Source organism: Leguminivora glycinivorella, chromosome 5 (genome assembly GCF_023078275.1).
Source record: "Leguminivora glycinivorella isolate SPB_JAAS2020 chromosome 5, LegGlyc_1.1, whole genome shotgun sequence".
NCBI lineage: Eukaryota > Metazoa > Arthropoda > Insecta > Lepidoptera > Tortricidae > Leguminivora > Leguminivora glycinivorella.
In genome coordinates this window covers 14,232,585-14,251,232 of record NC_062975.1, presented here as the reverse complement: position 1 = coordinate 14,251,232, position 18,648 = coordinate 14,232,585, and the positions used below count along the sequence as shown (strand labels likewise).

At 38.3% G+C, this 18,648-nt stretch overlaps 2 protein-coding genes across 2 annotated transcripts in view; one reads left to right on the top strand and one right to left on the bottom strand.

Annotated features, from left to right (window-relative positions):
* Positions 1 to 5,915: 5,915 nt before the first annotated feature.
* The window catches only part of LOC125226621 (T-related protein), a 39,136-nt gene continuing 26,403 nt past the window's right edge, over positions 5,916 to 18,648 (bottom strand). The window contains exons 3-9 of the mRNA XM_048130655.1: positions 17,067 to 17,187; positions 16,107 to 16,250; positions 12,961 to 13,237; positions 8,698 to 8,814; positions 8,244 to 8,434; positions 6,788 to 6,882; positions 5,916 to 6,539 (exon numbers count right to left, since the gene is read on the bottom strand). Of these exons, the coding sequence (XP_047986612.1) occupies positions 6,299 to 6,539; positions 6,788 to 6,882; positions 8,244 to 8,434; positions 8,698 to 8,814; positions 12,961 to 13,237; positions 16,107 to 16,250; positions 17,067 to 17,187 (1,186 nt within the window). The 3' untranslated portion in view covers positions 5,916 to 6,298. The remainder of the gene's footprint in view (positions 6,540 to 6,787; positions 6,883 to 8,243; positions 8,435 to 8,697; positions 8,815 to 12,960; positions 13,238 to 16,106; positions 16,251 to 17,066; positions 17,188 to 18,648) is intronic.
* Positions 8,949 to 18,648, top strand: part of LOC125226622 — a 36,620-nt gene continuing 26,920 nt past the window's right edge. The window contains exons 1-3 of the mRNA XM_048130656.1: positions 8,949 to 9,527; positions 9,613 to 9,815; positions 10,438 to 10,718. Of these exons, the coding sequence (XP_047986613.1) occupies positions 9,385 to 9,527; positions 9,613 to 9,815; positions 10,438 to 10,709 (618 nt within the window). The 5' untranslated portion in view covers positions 8,949 to 9,384 and the 3' untranslated portion in view covers positions 10,710 to 10,718. The remainder of the gene's footprint in view (positions 9,528 to 9,612; positions 9,816 to 10,437; positions 10,719 to 18,648) is intronic.

The following is an 18,648-nucleotide window of genomic DNA, read 5'->3' as shown; positions in this document are numbered from 1 at the left end:
AGGATCATCAACTATCCATCAGGAATAAACACAATTAAATTAAAAATCGGCCAGACGACCGCCGAGATATTTGATCTAATATAATACGATTATGTACAATTGTCAAAGGTAGACACCTGGGGAGACATCTGGGGGCCTGCTCCATTTCAGCTTCTTGGCCTTCTTTTTGGTGGAGTTTTGGGAGTAAAGGAACCGCGAGCATCGCACCTTGAACTTCGTGTTTCCGGTCTTATCTTCGGAAATCTAAGAAATATATAAAGTTGAATTTGTAAAATAGCTAAATAACAAGAGAATCATAACAAAGAACAATAATCATTGATGGCGTTTTTAAGGTATGAATATTGATAGGTTATTATTGCAAGGTCGATAAAACACATCACATCACTATGCTAAAAAACATAACCTTTCCGAGTTTGAGAAAACTTCTAAAAAATATGCAAAAATCTATACAGAATTGAATAAGATTTGAATTGTATAAACTACTAATATGTACATTTATATTTCTGCCAGGTCGTATCAATAAATATTATCAAAAACTCAAGAAACTTACCGATGAAATGATATAACCTCTTGCGTGTTTTCTTTTCTTCCTGAATGTGATTTGCAACACTTGATCACACAAGCCATAGTCAGAAATGAAACTTCATAGACTATAATACTTTTCTACCTGTACACACTTTGCGATTTGTCGATCTAAATACTGCACGGGTAGCATGGTCGCGCGATAGACGATAAAATATCAGGCCGTCCCTATCGCACTATTAGTAAGTGCGATAGGGACGGCCAGATGTTTTATCATTTATCGCGCGACCATAATTGCCTGCCTGGTTTTCTGGTTAGGCGCCATCTAAAGTTTTAAATATAAAGGCTATAAAATTAGGAACCAAACTAGGAACATACTACGCGGACGTCCGTCGTCGCGCGACCGCGGACGCGGATCTGGACAATGAATATACACTTAACTGTGCAAACTATCGGTCAACGGTCGTGGACGTGGCCTTGAGCGCATGGACGTCCGATAGAAATCTGGCTCGCTTTAAGCTAGGAACATACTACGCGGACGTCCGTCGTAAATCGACCGCGGACGGGAATCTGGGCAATGAAATTACACATAAAGCTAGGAACACACTACGCGGACGTCCGTCGTGAATCGACCGCGGACGGGAATCTGGACAATGGAAATACACATAACCGTGCAAACTATCGGTCGACGGACGCGGACGTGGCCTTGAGCGCACGGACGTCCGATCGAAATCTGGCTCTCTGGATGTTTTGTGACCGTGCACACTGATCGGTCGCGGTCGCGGTCGATTCACGACGGACGTCCGCGTAGTATGTTCCTAGCTTAACCGTGCAAACTATCGGTCGACGGACGTGGACGTGGCCTTGAGCGTATGGACGTCCGATCGAAATCTGGCTTGCTGGATGTTTTGTTCCGTGCACACTGATAGGTCGCGGTCGCGGACGATTTACGACGGACGTCCGCGTAGTATGTTCCTAGCTTTAAGCTAGGAACACACTACGCGGACGTCCGTCGTGAATCGACCGCGGACGGGAATCTGGACAATGGAAATACACATAACCGTGTAAACTATCGGTCGACGGACGCGGACGTGGCCTTGAGCGCACGGACGTCCGATCGAAATCTGGCTCTCTGGATGTTTTGTTCCGTGCACACTGATAGGTCGCGGTCGCGGTCGTTTTACGACGGACGTCCGCGTAGTATGTTCCTAGCTTTAAGCTAGGAACACACTACGCGGACGTCCGTCGTGAATCGACCGCGGACGGGAATCTGGACAATGGAAATACACATAACCGTGCAAACTATCGGTCGACGGACGCGGACGTGGCCTTGAGCGCACGGACGTCCGATCGAAATCTGGCTCTCTGGATGTTTTGTTCCGTGCACACTGATAGGTCGCGGTCGCGGTCGTTTTACGACGGACGTCCGCGTAGTATGTTCCTAGCTTTACTCTCGCCCGTACCAAGGTCAAAGGTCTTCCACCTAAAAATAATGGCATGTTTCTCGCTCTCGGTTTAATAGTCCATTACTGCTTAATATCGAAAGTTTTTTTATTCAGTAAAGTGTAGGAGTCATTCAGGTAGTAAACGTGAGGAACCTATTTGTTTATATATATAATAATGAAGAGATTACTATGGAATATCATATTCAATATATAGATGTGTTTTAAATTACTTACCAATGGAAACATGGTTTTACTAGAATATGCCATGCCATGACTTTCACTGGGTGCGTAGGTACTTGGCGGCGTTGCCCACGAAAGGTGCACAGACTCTGTGCACGGGGCAGTCTCCCAGCAACCCAGTATTTGTATTGTTTCAGCCGATCGGCTGATCCACCCTAATAGTACAGTAGATACCTACTTTAAGATTATCTCTGAATATTTATTCCATAATTATATATTATACCTAGTCGTAACAGACTCATCGCACCGCACCAAGGGCACCCATAACTGTGAGCGAGTGAGATATATTTTATCATTCTCACTTATGGGTAACCTTGTGTTAACCTTGATTCGAGTCGGTAGTCTGTTTGCTTTTCTATAAAGTCGAAATGTCAACTATTATTTAGGAGAAAGGAGGGAGAGGAAATTTAATCAGGAAAACAACACAATTATAACAGAAACAAACGTTTATTGTCAATTTACCAGTACCTACATATAAATTACATTCCGTCACGTGAATCGTGAGCTAATTGGATTTTATTTGCAGTCTGTTCAAAATGATAGTGAAACTTGTTATCAAAACAGCATTTATATTGTGAAACAGAATATGTGGAAATTTGCTTTTCCATTGACATCTAATTTTATGCGAAAAATAGTGCAAGTCATGGCAAGGAAAAATGCGTCATTATATGAACTTATGTGGTTCCGAAATGTTTTCTGTGAACCGTAGGCGAGAGAAATGTACTATGTTATTTAATTATTAGTGGACGGATATCAAACAAGTAGGTAGAAGGAGCGAAGAATTATTAAATTATTTTATTTTTCTATTTCATGAAAGCTCTTAACCATTCTTAAGATAAGTTGATACATATTTACAATACATAAAATTAAATATGATCTTATATTTAATAATGAATTCATAACCATATCTGGTGAACTATTTATTACTGTTTTCGACTCATTTTCTCTCCCTGGCCTCTGATTTTGCCTCCTTCTACGACTACCTTCGCTCTCGAACCCCGGACGTTGATTTTACTGGCTTAAAACGACGACCTTTGATATTAACCTCTGGACCTGATTCTGCTTGCATTAACGAAGACGTTTGCTTTTAAACACTGGACCTGATCCTGCTGAACTGTTTACGATCCGTTTTGCCTCCCTGACTTCTGATTTTGCTTGATATAAGGACGATCATCGCTTTTAAGTTCCGGACACTATTTGTTATAATGAATACAAGTACATAAACACGATATAAGGATCCCAAAACATGCTTTATACCAACTTGTTCTAAAACCAACCAGAAAAACCCAGATTTAAAATTGTTCATATTAAGAAAGGAGCTGAAGGAAAGTTGGTCTCAATAGGTTGGCAGGAACTGCCCAACCAGAGTGTGATTTTGCTGTGAAGACCACCTGAGTGTAAGATACCGTGTCTTGTTTACCAACCTTAAAATGCAGTTACACGCTGGCAATAATATCATAAAAAAGAAAGCCATAAATATCTGACACGGTGGCATTTTATAAAATGTGTATTTTGTTGGATAGACCAATAGGAAAAATATGGTAAAATACATTTTTTTTTATAATTTGCAATGTCCTATAATAAAATACAATTGATTTATTTTATTGTGTTGTTTTATTTTACTTCTGAGTTGTAGGTCTGTCATGTGTGTCGAGTTACTGTCAAGTTACGATCAAATTCAGTCGGCTATGGCTTTCCATATTCTTCTATGGCCCTCCATACTGTTAAAGCATGATTAACAGCACTATAGTAGATTGTGTTACGAGGGAGCAAAATTGCATATTTATAGCGAGGATATAAATGGAATTGTGAACAAAGTGAAGTATTCTATATGTAATTGAATACTGAGTGTAGTGACTGGGATTCGAAAAGAAAGGGTTATTTTCTTCCCTGCACTGCGAGGAGGGTGCAAAGAGGCACTTTTCCTCTTTGCTATTAGGGACCAAAGTGATACTTTTCCCTTCAAGGACACATTTTTTACATGGTTACATAACATACCATTTTTTATGTTCATATAACATATCATTATATATAAATTTCCTAAAAGTTGATGTTAATATGTGTAGCAAATTTAATTCCACCTTGTGTCTTAACACTTGAATCCCTCACTACGCTCAGGATTAAATTTAAGAATACCTTGCTACACTCAAGATATATATCTCATTTTTCTCCCTTGTTGCACAATCTACTATTGCTACCATTTGACACTTTTTTTTTCATATCATATAAGCAAAATACTAAAATATGAATCAGGTCTGTTGTAAAAATATTATGCACTTAATCGACACAATTTTTTTATACATAATATTAAAATATGTTGCAACATAAAAATGTTCTCATAGCAATATAGGTATTAAGATTTATAAGATTATAAGTATTAAGATTTTTAGTTATTAAGAACTATATTTGCAGTGCCCTTACAGGGTTCATAGCTGTGCTATACCTACTGAAATGTAACAACTTATGTACCTATGATAGCAATAAAGAATTACTGATTACTGATTATTACTTATGTGCAAACACTTTCCGTGGCGTTAATATTTTATACAGGCCAGACAAAGTTATTGAACAGAAAAGTGTCACTTAATTCCCTCCTAACAGGGCCGAAAAGTACCCTTTCTGAATGGGTGATGTGAAAAGCAGTAGGCGTCACATCGCAAACTCATTTCCTTTTTGAGCACTAACTACTTAAAGCAGACAATAAACCAACAATCTAAAGTTATTTGTTTAGGGCACAGGTCCTTCTCTAGTTCTCATCTGTAGGCAGGTGCGCTTATGAATCACTACTAGGAGTTAGCCTGTTTTCACATTACCTGATCCAATATTGGATGTCGGAAGGATTTCAATGGAAAAAATCCAAGACGACGCCTGTAATGTATGGGATATCGGTCCAACATCCGGTATTGGATCGAATAATGTGAAAACGTACTTATGGGTGCTAAAATGAGTAATAATGTTAATATAGATCAAGACAAATTTATGTTTATTACACTCTAATAACATGTAGTTGCACTTTTCAAAATTAATGGGATACACATTCTCTGTCCAAAATATCTCTGCATCTTTCATCAATTTCTTCTTCACAGGCATTGTGTTTGTCGCTGTTCCACATTTTGGCAAATTAGATGAACTAGCTCTTACAAAATCGCTAGTACCTATCCACGTTTTCCCAACTCAATGGGCTTAAAAATTGTAATCAGGTCCGGGGTTCAACGCAAAGGCCGTCGGCAGCAAGCAGGGCAAGCACACGTCTTCGTTAATGCAAGTAGAATCAGGTCCAGGGTTTAAAATCAAAGGTCGTCGTTTTAAGCCAGTAAAATCACGGTCCGGGGTTCGAGAGCGAAGGTAGTCGTAGAAGGAGGCAAAATCAGAGGCCAGGGAGAGAAAATGAGTCGAAAACAGTAATAAATAGTTCACCAGATATGGTTATGAAACTTATGAATTCTCCGAGAAAAATGTCAAGCTGACAATCAACTGTCAGTGTCTGTGGCCAGCACAGATTCAAAATGGAATTTTTTTAAAGACTAAGACAAATCTCATAACTGCCGAAGTGGGTCGTACGCGCAGTCGAGCAACACGTTTTTATTTTTATAAAATGTATGGTGCTACCAAAAAATCTGTAACTTTTTTCTGTAAATAGAAATGCTTATTCCTATCACCAGAAAAAATATCAGGCGATTTTAAAATTTTCAGACATCCCCCATTATGTGAGAATCATAGTGTTGGGAATTAAATGAGGAGTGTATTTTATAAATAGCTCAATGTTGTAACTTGTATGATTTTTATAACTAAGTATGCCATTATAGAAATACACTCCTTTTATACCCACCTTTTTCAGTTAAGAGTTCCCTCTTAGCTCGTGCAAAATCAACTACTTATACTTAACCACGTGCAATAAAATACTCTTCATTTCATATTTATAGCCTAAAAATGTTACTACATCAACTAATCACCGTTGTCAAAGTAGGACAAGTACATAGTGCGTCTATTTTGTGTAATGTAGGGTACATTAACAACAAAGGTCGCTCTAGCCTATGTTTGACAGTTGATTAGTTAATGAAGAAACATTTAAATCGTCCAAAATCACTAGATCACTGAGTAGGAGGGCGCGGTGACAACGTCGGTTCCTCGCACGGCGAATGGCGTTCTTCTGCATTATACTTGTACTCCCGGTCACCATGCTCGGTACCAGGGGGTGTCGCACGGCCCTCCGTAGTAGAAGGCGCCGCTTCTAAAGAAGGTCCCGTGGGACCGAAGGGCATGTTTTCGGAGTTGTACGCTACGTCGCCGTTGCCGACGTATTCAGATGGTTGATAGCCGTAGCTGTTTAAGCTAGAATAAAAAAAAACTACCTTATGAATTCATAATTAAAGGTAATTAAATACTTATTGCTGATAACTACTTTACTATAAATACCCTACCAAACGATCGAAAATCCTTTAGGTGTTTATGAACTCACGGTAGGCGCAGAAAACACCTCGTATCTTTAATTAAATAACGAGCAAAATTTTAACTGTTTTGGTTACATCGCAGTTATAATCACAGTCAATTTCAAATGCATATATACTTCATTCGTTTACCTATTAGGCCAATAAGATATATCTTCTATGGGGTGGTGTGCGTACGGAGCATACGCATGCTGATAATAGGGCGAGTGCTGCGCTGGTGCCTCATACTGCAAACAAACAATTTCAAGGTTAACCATTTACTTAAAGCTTTGTGGCAGAATTTAGACGCTGTATTTTTTGAATTGATATAATATGTATTAATTAGTATCTATTAGTCACAGGGCCGGATTAAGGGTAGAGCGAGTGGAGCGGCCGCTCTAGGCGCCACATGGTAAGGGGGCGCCAAAATCGAGAATATGGAAAAATCCATACAAAAAAAAAATACATTGCGTGGGCGGACACATATCACAAGCACACAATCCAGCGAGAGGAGTCGGGAATTAATCCAGCTGTAAAAATCTAGATTTGTAATTCAGGTTGTGAAAGTTGCACCACATTGCCAACATATACCAACAATACCAACATTCATAAGGGCGCTGTTGCTAGGGCGCCGTAAAAGGAGAATTTTAGCCCTTGACGAACCACATTGTTGTGCGGCACAACGACAAAGTTACGTTATCCAAATGCAAAATTATGAGTCTATCCGATAGTCCATAGCGGAGTTCTTCATTAAGCCAAAGGCGCAAAACGTCTCAGAGAGGCGCAATTTTGTGAGTCACAAGAGATGATGAGCGAACTTCAAAGGACTAAGATCCCGAAGGGCACTTAGTGGCAAAATACCGAAATGGGCATCCCGGCGGTGACGATCGAGTTCGCAGTAAATGTCTTAATTATAATAGTGATGGCGAAATATAAGGCCTAAAAGTCGGGAACAGAGGCGCTGTGAAGTCAAAATACCCTAAAATATGCCAAAGACCGCAGCTCTGCAGTTGATCAAAGCTTGAAAGCTCGCTGCTTCCCCGCTAGCGTGTTGAGTCTTAATAAATTGCGTCAATAGGAAAAAAAAAACGCGCTCGCTTCGCTCGCGCTCACTATTTATATCAGTTCTCTTTTAGTTACTCAGGAAAAAATCCGCGCTCGCATTTTCATTTCAAATCTGCTTTCCTGACTTGGCCACTATAGTACTCCATTTTGTTCGTTATTTTATGAACATGATATCCACGTTCAGCCCCACAACCATACTAGGGTGCGACTGCGAAATTTCAACCCTTGTCCCTTTCGTACTCTGTATGATGATTGATGAAATCCATAAATTCTGTAGGTATTGCGTTAATCTTCAAACTACGGCAATACTATGAAAAAAATTTCGCGCTCGCTACGCTCGCGATTTTTTTTCTATGTCGTAAAACTTCTTCCCGAGGGCGCCGAAACTCAAACCCGCTCTACCCTGATCGAGTGCACGGGCCGGCGCTGATTAGTCAAGTACATATTTCGATCGAAACTCATGATTGAACATGACGATCGGTCTAACCTACCTGTGTGCCGTTGATTGCTACTACAAAATACGTATTTGAAATTTTGAACTTACTTGCAGTGGATATAACGGCTGTGGTTGTGTAGCAGGGGGCTGATACTCCAGTGGCGCAGGGTATGGAGGCGTGCGGTACGGTGATGATGGGGGTGGAGGGGGAGAGCTCTGCGCCGGCCAGTAGCCACTGCCCGACCAGGTGTAGCTAGTGGTATTCGCTGAAGAAGTGCGCTCTGAGTTGCTGTAGGTTGCTGTAATTCATTATTATTGTTTAATTAGATAGGACTGGATATGGGGCTCTAGAGTAAAGTTAAACCAATCTAAGTAAGCAGGCAAATAACCCGTGCACCGGCAGAGCTTTCGAGATCGCTGCCCACTTAACTTGGTATTACTATATCTGTTATAACGTTTGCTCTGTTGGATTTAATGATATTCAAACTAGGGTTTTGGCTGATTTTACGTAAATCGGTTTAAATTACTCGTTTATGAATTTATTTTCAAATAAAAAACTTACAAGGCGGTGAAAGTGTTCGTGGCCGGGAGGGCGGCCGGGGCGGGTATGGGGCTGGCCTCCTGGAAGCGGCGTTACTACCGCCATACAAGGACTGAGATGCCACGAACCATCCGCTAACTGTAACAGAAGTAGAGACTATTACTCCGATACTTACTATATATTTTTGTTTGTAGGACTCGACTCAAAATGCATCGCGACGGTTGAGGTTACGTTTAATTTTATTACGTAATTTAACTCAAAGAGTAGTATTAACTATAGTTAATATAATAGAGATTAATAACGATAAATTGACTACTGCAACACACTGAGGTTAAAGCAAGGTCACCCATAAGTAAGAGCGAAAAAGATATCTCTTTTTCATTTTTAGGTACCATTGATGCGGAGCGATAAGTCTGTTACAACTTTGAGGGGCGGCGTTTACAAGACAAATTGTATAGAGGCCCAAAAAAAAGAAAAAACTGTCTATGGTAATGGCAGGTGCGGCAGGTGACAGCCAGTGAGCCAGTGACAGCTGATTTGCTGCTGAATTTGCGGCAAAGTTAGCAAATTAAACAACCGGTTTGAATTCGGATTTGTTTTTCTCTATTTGCTTAGTTCGGTTTGTGTTGTTGTTTTAATTTCCAAAGTTTCAAATTTGATATTCTATATCCTTGTGACTTTTTGGCAATACAACTGATTTCTCCAAAAATGGACGACATGGACCTGGAAAATACGTTCGTGCAGGCGGATTCTAGAAACCTGCCAGAAGTTAATACAATGATGATTCTCGAATATATTATAAGCAGTAAGAAGCACAGTATTGATGAAATAAGGGCTGTGAAAAAACTAGCGTAAGTTATTTACAATTTGCTTGAAAAATAAAAATACACTTTTCTTGTGTCTACCAAGTTCTATAATAACGGTCTTATTTTTTAGGGCTTCGGATGAAAACTATATCATAGATGCTGTAGGATTCGTAGAGCTCACAAAGGATGAAAATGAAACTAAGTGCATTGTTAAGGCCAAAGTTGCTTCAAAAGAAGAAACTGAAATGAAATATTTCTCTGTATCTGTTCATGTAAATGAAAGTGAGCATACTATTACCAACTCTTCATGTGATTGCCGTCCTGAGTCTGCAGGTACATAGATTATATTATTTAATAATCTCCTACATAAGTCTTTATTAAGAAATATATGATAACACTTGACATTAGTAGTTGTAGTATAAAACATTTTATTGCACAAAACAAATTACATAAAGTACAGAAAATATAATAAAGAGTCACTTATGGATTATTTGATTTTTTTTCTTTTCTGGGCATGCCAACTTCTTTCTAAATGTAATATTTCACATACATACTAGAAATACTGCTAGAAAGTATGGTTAGTGAGATTTGACATTTACTTTTAGGAGGGTGCAAACAGATTTCGGTGTTCAAGCGTTGGTTGGGAAATAAATCAATCATCTATACCAGAGTGTGCTCCAGTACAATGTTTTTGGCATATCACCCCTGTTGGGTTGGGAACTAATTATTCACTGCTTGCTATATCTTTAATTTCTTACTATAGCTCAAGAAGTTTACATATTGAAGAATGTAAGACAGAAAAAATTACTTAATTATTATGTGCTATTGGGCAGACCTATGATCGGAAAAACAATGTTTCTCTGCTGCTCCAAACTTTACAGAGTGACAGAGAAAAATGCTTTGAATTTTCGAATATCAGTTTAATGGTTATAGCCCAAACTTTATTTGTTTTCAGATGGATGCTGTCACAGTTTGCTGTTCTTATGCTGGTTGGAAAATAAATCATCAATACCTGAAAGAGCTCCAGTCCAATGTTTTTGGCATAAACCTCTGCTGGGAACTAATTATCCAATGCTTATTAAGGACATTTTTAAATCCAAGTCACAAAGGAGTGACATAGAGCTGCCACCAAGAAATCCTGATGTGCTGAAGAAGTTTATTGAAGAATGTAAGAAGAGGAACATTACAAACTCTCTTATTATGCACTACTATTCAGAGGAACAGTAAATGTTGTGGGTAAGTGCTTGTTGCTTAGTGTAGTATTTTATCTTATCCTTTGGAGTGTTGGCTTATGTCCATCAAATTTGAAATTTGATTAATTAGAATATAAACTAAGCTTAATAAACTAAACTTAGTATGTATCTTAAAGGTTTAGAAGAAAACCTGGTTTTGTTTTGTTCATTATATTTAGGGCCCGTAACTTTCATGCCAATGACATAAATTTGATGTCACGCTGCATGTAGGATGATTCAAGAGTTTTATTTAATCATTAAGCTAGGAACATATTACGCGGACGTCCGCCGTCTCGCGACCGCGGACGCGGGTCTAGTCAATGAATTATACACTTAACCGTGCAAACTATCGGTCGTCGGTCATGCTCGTGGCCTTGAGCGCACGAACGTCCGATCGAAATCTGGCTCGCTGGATGTTTTGGTCAGCCGAAGCCACGTCCGAAGACCGTGCACACACTGATCGGTCGCGATCGCGCGACCGCGGACGTCCGCGTAGTATGTTCCTAGCTTTATTCATCAATCATTTTAATCATGACTTCAAAACTAATCTATTCATATGTGAAATAATTAATACCTACTTGATACCTATGTGAAAAGTAAATTAAATTTTTATTTTTATTTTTTATACATGTTACATTTTATTGAATAGTTTAGTTACTATATTTCAATAAATTATAAAAATAAAACAAATTGTTTCATTTTCGTTTCACATATCAAGTGGGTATTAATTATTCCACGTATGAATAGCTTACTTTAGAAGTCATTTGTACATGATTAAATTGATTAATGAATAATGATTAATTATTACAATAAAACTATTTGAATCATCCTATATGCAGCATTTTGAACTATTTGAATCATCATATACGCAATTTAACGTAAATTGATGTCATCGGCATGAAAGTTATGGGCCCTGATTATAATTATTATCATTCCATTTAAAACTAACAAGATATATTTATATATGGGTAATACTAGACTATTACATATGAAACAATTCCTGTTAACTTATAAACTGAATATATTTCACTAGTTTTATTACTGGAATATAAAAAAGTGCCATTGTAAAAGTTAAGATTTAAATACTCGTACTTGTGAGTTATAGGTACTTTGCTTTTGTTTTTTGCTACTTAATAACAATTTAAGTATATCTGTAATGTCCATGAATATTTTTCCTAATATATTCTAAAAAAGTTTAATTTGCTTGCTTGTATATAAATTTCCCTTTTTCCATTTTTTTTATATTCCTTTGTTTTTAAAGATAATCTAAGTTATGACTAAAATTTGAAATGGATACTTTTTGCTGTGTTCTGTTTTGAATTTTTTGTAAGTATTTGTAAACAAATAATTATCATAAAAGAATTACAAGAAGTCACCATTAATGTCAATGTCAAATGGCTTCCAATTCAAAATCAAGTCATACTTTATGTCCTACCATGTTTAAACAGGTTATGGGCCCAGTAGTCTTACATTGAGGATGCTGATGCGGTGATGAACTCTGTTAACTCTATTACGGATGATACGTTCAAAATACCTCTGGGAATTCCTCTCAGGCCTCTTTAGCATCCAGGAGCGCCATAGCGAACGTATTATACTTCATCTTGAGTGTCGTCCTTTGGTTTTGATACACAAAATTAACTATCATATTCAAACAGGTTATGAGCCCAGAATGGTTACATAAAAAATAAAAACTGACATTGTGGACATTGATGCGGCGACGAACTTTAGTGCGTACCCACAAAATCCCTCTGGGAATACCTTAGGGTCCAGGAACGCCTTGGCGAATAGATTGCAATTGATCTTCAGTTACGTCACTTTGTTCTGAATTGTGATACACTCAGTTACCTACCATGATGTTCTAACAGGTTATGAACCTAGCTTACAATAACATAAAGTAATATAAGGGCCATTTTTTTTTCAAAGTTGTCCACCCCACTTTTTTTGTAACATGGGTATTTTTTACGCGATTATTACTCAGAATCGCGAGCTCTTTCGATCCTGATAGGAGAAAAAAAATGTCCCAAGATTTCCATACATTTTTTCGAACATTCCATTCCGTTACCGCCATACAAAATGTATGAAAAAATGGTAACGGAATAGGAAAAAACCTTGGGACACTTTTCTTCTCCTATTAGAATAGAAAGAGCTCGCGATTCTGAGTGGAAACCAGATAAAAATTTCCAAATCCAAAAAAAAGTGGGGTGGACAACTTTGAAAAAAATGGCCCATAAACTGTCAAAACTTACATTGTGGATACTGATGCGGCGAAGAACTTTGTTGCGGATAGTGCGTCCCCACAAAATCCCTCTGATAATACCCCTCCGGCCTCTCCTTAGCGTCCAGGAACGCCTTGGCGAACGGATTGTACTTAATCTTCAATGACGTCACTTCTTCATTCTGGTACGCGGTGACTGCGATGAACTGGGTTTCGGGGAAAGGATACGTCATGATGCGACGGAGGTCGGTACCCACTTTCACGAGATGGACTCTCGGTTCGTATTTGTGAAGAGAGTTCAGCATGATCTGGAAAAAAAATATTAATGTAGGCAAAGAGGATCAAGTATTATAGAGAATTACTGTCGAAGTAAAATGTGTAATCACAGTGCATAGACTGCCATCTCTTGACACAAGCTTAAAACTTTTGAACCTCAGTTTTGACAATTTGGCCCATATTCTTAGCTTGATATGTGTTAAAATGTCAAATATTAATATTAGCGCCATCTAGCTGAGAGTACCCCAAAGGTGTAATGCCATCTAGTCCACCGTACCTTTTTATGTATGGTACTGAGGTACGTTTTTAGGGTTCCGTAGCCAAAATGGCAAAAACGGAACCCTTATAGTTTCGTCATGTCCGTCTGTCCGTCTGTCCGTCTGTCCGTCTGTCCGTCTGTCACAGCCGATTTACTCGGAAACTATAAGTACTACAGTGATGAAATTTGATGGGAATATGTGTTGTATGAACCGCTACAAAATTATGACACTAAATAGTAAAAAAAAGAATTGGGGGTGGGGCCCCCATACATGTAACTGAGGGATGAAAATTTTTTTTCGATGTACATACCCGTGTGGGGTATCAATGGAAAGGTCTTTTAAAATGATATAAAGTTTTCTAAAAAACATTTTTCTTAAAGTGAACGGTTTTTGAGATATCAGCTCTCAAAGTCGTAAAAAGTATGTCCCCCCCCTCTATTTTTATAACTACGGGGTATAAAATTCTAAAAAAAATAGAGGTGATGCATGCTAATTAACTCTTTCAACGATTTTTGGTTTGATCAAAGTATCTCTTATAGTTTTTGAGATAGGTTGATTTAACTGTAATTTTGGTTAAGTTATTGGTTTATTATATTTGCTGCTACGGAACCCTTTGTGCGCGAGCCCGACTCGCACTTGGCCGGTTTTTTTTCTTAAGACTTTATCAGTCTATGCGGAGTTATACAATATGTCTTTGATGTAGGTAAGTGATATTGATCTATCTACATAGTCTATGAACTCATAAATATTAAATATGAATAAATGTGAGATTTATAGGTATAGTTATTGTACATGATCTTTCCAGGTATTAGTAATAAAATATTATAGTTTCTTAGTATCTGGAAGTTGTCATGTGTTGTTTGGTTTAGTCGCTTTGGGCTGTATCTAAGGGAAACTTTTAATACCGTAATACGACCTTCCAAACAGTGCTACTTGAGTTTTCAGACCTAAGGAAAGCACGCTATAATTATTTATTAGGTATCTACGCTACATAAAACTATGGACAGGAGTAAAACAAACACGGATAAATAGCATCTTGTAAAAAAAGCATCGAAAAGTGTTAAAACTAAGAATTTCTTGAGTTTTCGCTATAAAAGAGTATTTTATGCATTGACCGAATAATGGCTATTCGATCATACAAATTAACGGGTATTCAAATTCTCTTGGTCGTTTATAAAGCTATATTTCCATTGGCTAATCTGCTAGCTTATTTAATCCTTATTTTTAGATATCGGAAAACATTGTGATGATATGTATTATTTATATATTTTTTAGTTAATTCGCTGTGCTGCTAAATAATCACAGCACGCAGGTGACTATACCCTCGCCTTTGAGCAACCACTGCAACCGAAATGTCCTTAATGTTACTTAAAATGATGATAGTTCTAATATCCTGAGTAAATACATAAGTAAGTACACATGCGACAAAGTAACAATTACTTACAATGCCTTCAAATCAAAATATTTTTTATTTATTTATTTTTTGCCAGTTCGTAATAAATATTACTTAATATATATGTAATAAAGTGTCTTTTTCAAAATAAAGCTTCAAGAAATTGAGTGCAGGCAACATAACTCCCTGGTCATATATCATAATCCTATCATATTGTAACAGTCCAGTTATTTCTATACTTAAATTTGCACTAGGTCAGTTATAAAAAGAAAACCGTTAACAGCCATTCGCTAGCATTAACGAACAATTGTTACTTTACACGTTTCAAATCTCGCACACTCTTAACAATAATACCATAATCGAGCAATTAATACGCCATTAATTTTTGCAGAAGTCGTCTAATCTAACACGAATGGGACTAGTAAATATAGCATCGAGACAATAATTATTACAAATGATAGTGCGTACACCGCTAAACAGTTGGTAAAGCTACAAATTTCACACCGAGACGCCAACATATGGATCTGGATGTATCTCATGTTTGTTTTCATGTTCATTCGCGCCATATCGCGTGAGAACTGGACTGTTGTTTCCGACAATCCTTTTTGAACACATCTTTACGTACAAACCAATATAACTGTGATCTTGAGGTTCGTAACAACTGCTTTATCGTAGATGTGTCTTACACTGGTTTCACTGAACAGATGCGGTCGTATACGGTGAGAACTATAAAAGCAGTGGCGAGCAACTGTAGCAGTAACACCTTCATACCACCTGCTTTCTATTAACGCAGATTAGTATTCTGTCAATAATGCCTTTTTGGAATATCGACTGTAACGGGAATCTATTAATATGGAGCAGTTTGATACATATGCAGTGGAGAAGCAAGTTACCGTTCGCAGGATGAACAATATGTGGAAATAATCAGTTTTACATACTGATTGTCCATTCGTCATCGTACATACATATGGTATTGGTATGACATACCTACTGAGTTTGTCCATTCGTCATCGTACATACATATGGTAATGGTATGACATACCTACTGAGTTTTCTGAATTCCTTATAGTGAGTGAGGAGGAAGAAATTCAGAAAGATTTCACACTGCAATTCTACAACAATTTCTGAGATCGCACGAGGTAAGAATTAGCACGCTAATGTAGCAAACTGTCCGAAGAATTGGCTAAAATTGTGATTCAATACAGCCAATATGTGAAGGTAACTAATAGCTGCCGAAAAGGTACATACCTGTCCATTTCCATTGGTTTTGTTGGTGAGCTTCACTTTTGCGAAGGATATGGGTTCCTTCATCCAGTGTGCTCCGAAGTTGGGACTCTCCGGGTGGATGTAGATGGCGTTTGAAGGAGGGACTTCTGCTTTGCCCCCTGGGACCTGATAAAGAAGATTCGTATATTTAAAACAATATATTATGGCTCTTATAATGTGGATGGCTTAGAAAAGGACCGGTGAGCGAGTCAAGAATACAAGACATCGACGGCAAGAAAAGGAAAGGTAAGTTTTTTCCTACTTGAGTAAGTAATCTAAATAGTTGCAAGACTTGCAAGTACCTCTGTATGTCAAGCTCAAGAGTTAGTCATGGTCGACGTCAAATTTCGTCATCCGGACTACATATATAATGTAATTTGTTAATTTATGTTAAGTTTGACCCATAATATTTAACACAGTACCAACATCCCAATAACGTGTGATTTTCTTACGATCCTAATTGAATTGTACGAACCCTAAGACCACTGTGTATTTAAGTATCGCTTTGACCAAGCAAAAACCTTCGTCGGGACCAGTGGTGGGCAAAGTACAGACCGCGGGCCAAATCCGACCCGCGAAAGATGTCCGGCCCTTCACCGGTCCTACAAAATAGTGTGTGATATGACCTATATTTTGGTGTAAATCTGCTTGCTTGCTTGCTAACCCAAAATGAGTTTTGGCCTCCAACACAAGACCACGCCTCTTTGCTCGGTCTTGAGCTGTATCGCGCCAGCTTTCGCCGACGCCGAGCTCACGGGTGTAAATCTGACCCTTCTCTAAAATTCCTTCAAATGTTGGCCCCCAATGGAAAAAAAATGCTTACCACTTCAGTAGTTCAGTTCAGACTCTGAACTGAACTACTCTTCATTCATTGACTTGCATGCCTCCAGGGTGTTTAGAACACGGGGAACGTTCGAATGAAGAACTGGAGTATTTACATACCCACTCCCCGTTGACGTATTTCCAGCGGTGTGAATCGACTTGCACGAACTCCAATAGCACTGTGTACATCGCCGTCGGGTCCAAGCCGCTCGCGCTCACTTTGACCACTGGGAACATCCGGCTGGAACAAAAAGGTATTTTATAATATATCCTGTTTTTAATGGCTGCAATGTATTAATGTTTTAATTCTAACATGATCCTACAGTCGCTTGTATTTATTGGTCATACTTACACATTCACCTCTCTCTTCGAAGTGACCAAGTACCTAATACCTACACCGGCGGCCGAGCCACGTAATATTTACCACTAAACCACCTGGTCACTGGGGTACCCGTTCAACATTCTCTGGTCTATGTTTTCTTGGAAAGGCGTTTAGTAAATCCTAATCTTTTCCCCTCACTAGCTCGGAAACACGTATTTTGTCCTTTAATACCAGCGGGTAAAAACGCATTTTATCCACTAGTGGGTAAAGTAATTTGACCTTGAATAAAGTCAAATTAACTGCTTTAAAATTGATAAAAGTAGGTGAATCTAGTAATAAAGATGATTTACCACCTGTGGAACTACTGGAAGCAGTGATAAACGCATTTTTTGCGTTGTAGTTTCCTCGCTATAGTGAGGGGAAAAGTTTTGTGTTACACTCGGGTGCAAATGTATTTTACTTCTCGTGTGTTAAAAAACTCGCAAGTTCAGGATTCTATTCTCGAACCACTCGCTTCGCTCGTGGTCAACTATATAATCGTTTCACTTGCTCGTTTTTCAATTCCACACTCGGCGTTAAAATACAACTTTACCCCCTTGTATAACAAATAACCAGAGGGCGGAATTGCTCATGGCAAAAATCAAACGTCAACCGAGTTGGAACGTTAAATTTTATCGACTATCGATTGAACTGAAATTATCAGTATATTGAGTTGTTTTCGTCGTAAGTAAGACGAGGATACTTCTTTATCCATTTGTTGACTGTTTTTCGTTTTAGATTAACCATTTTTTTTTCAAACGTTTTTGCAAGAGGACTAGTGACAAAAAAACCGGCCAAGAGCGTGTCGGGCCACGCTCAGTGTAGGGTTCCGTAGTTTTCCGTATTTTTCTCAAAAACTACTGAACCTATCAAGTTCAAAACAATTTTCCTAGAAAGTATTTATAAAGTTCTACTTTTGTGATTTTTTTCATATTTTTTAAACATATGGTTCAAAAGTTAGAGGGGGGGGGACGCACTTTTTTTCCTTTAAGAGCAATTATTTCCGAAAATATTAATATTATCAAAAAACGATCTTAGTAAACCCTTATTCATTTTTAAATACCTATCCAACAATATATCACACGTTGGGGTTGGAATGAAAAAAAATATCAGCCCCCACTTTACATGTAGGGGGGGTACCCTAATAAAACATTTTTTTCCATTTTTTATTTTTGCACTTTGTTGGCGTGATTGATGTACATATTGGTACCAAATTTCAGCTTTCTAGTGCTAACGGTTACTGAGATTATCCGCGGACGGACGGACGGACGGACGGACGGACGGACGGACGGACGGACGGACGGACGGACGGACGGACAGACAGACATGGCGAAACTATAA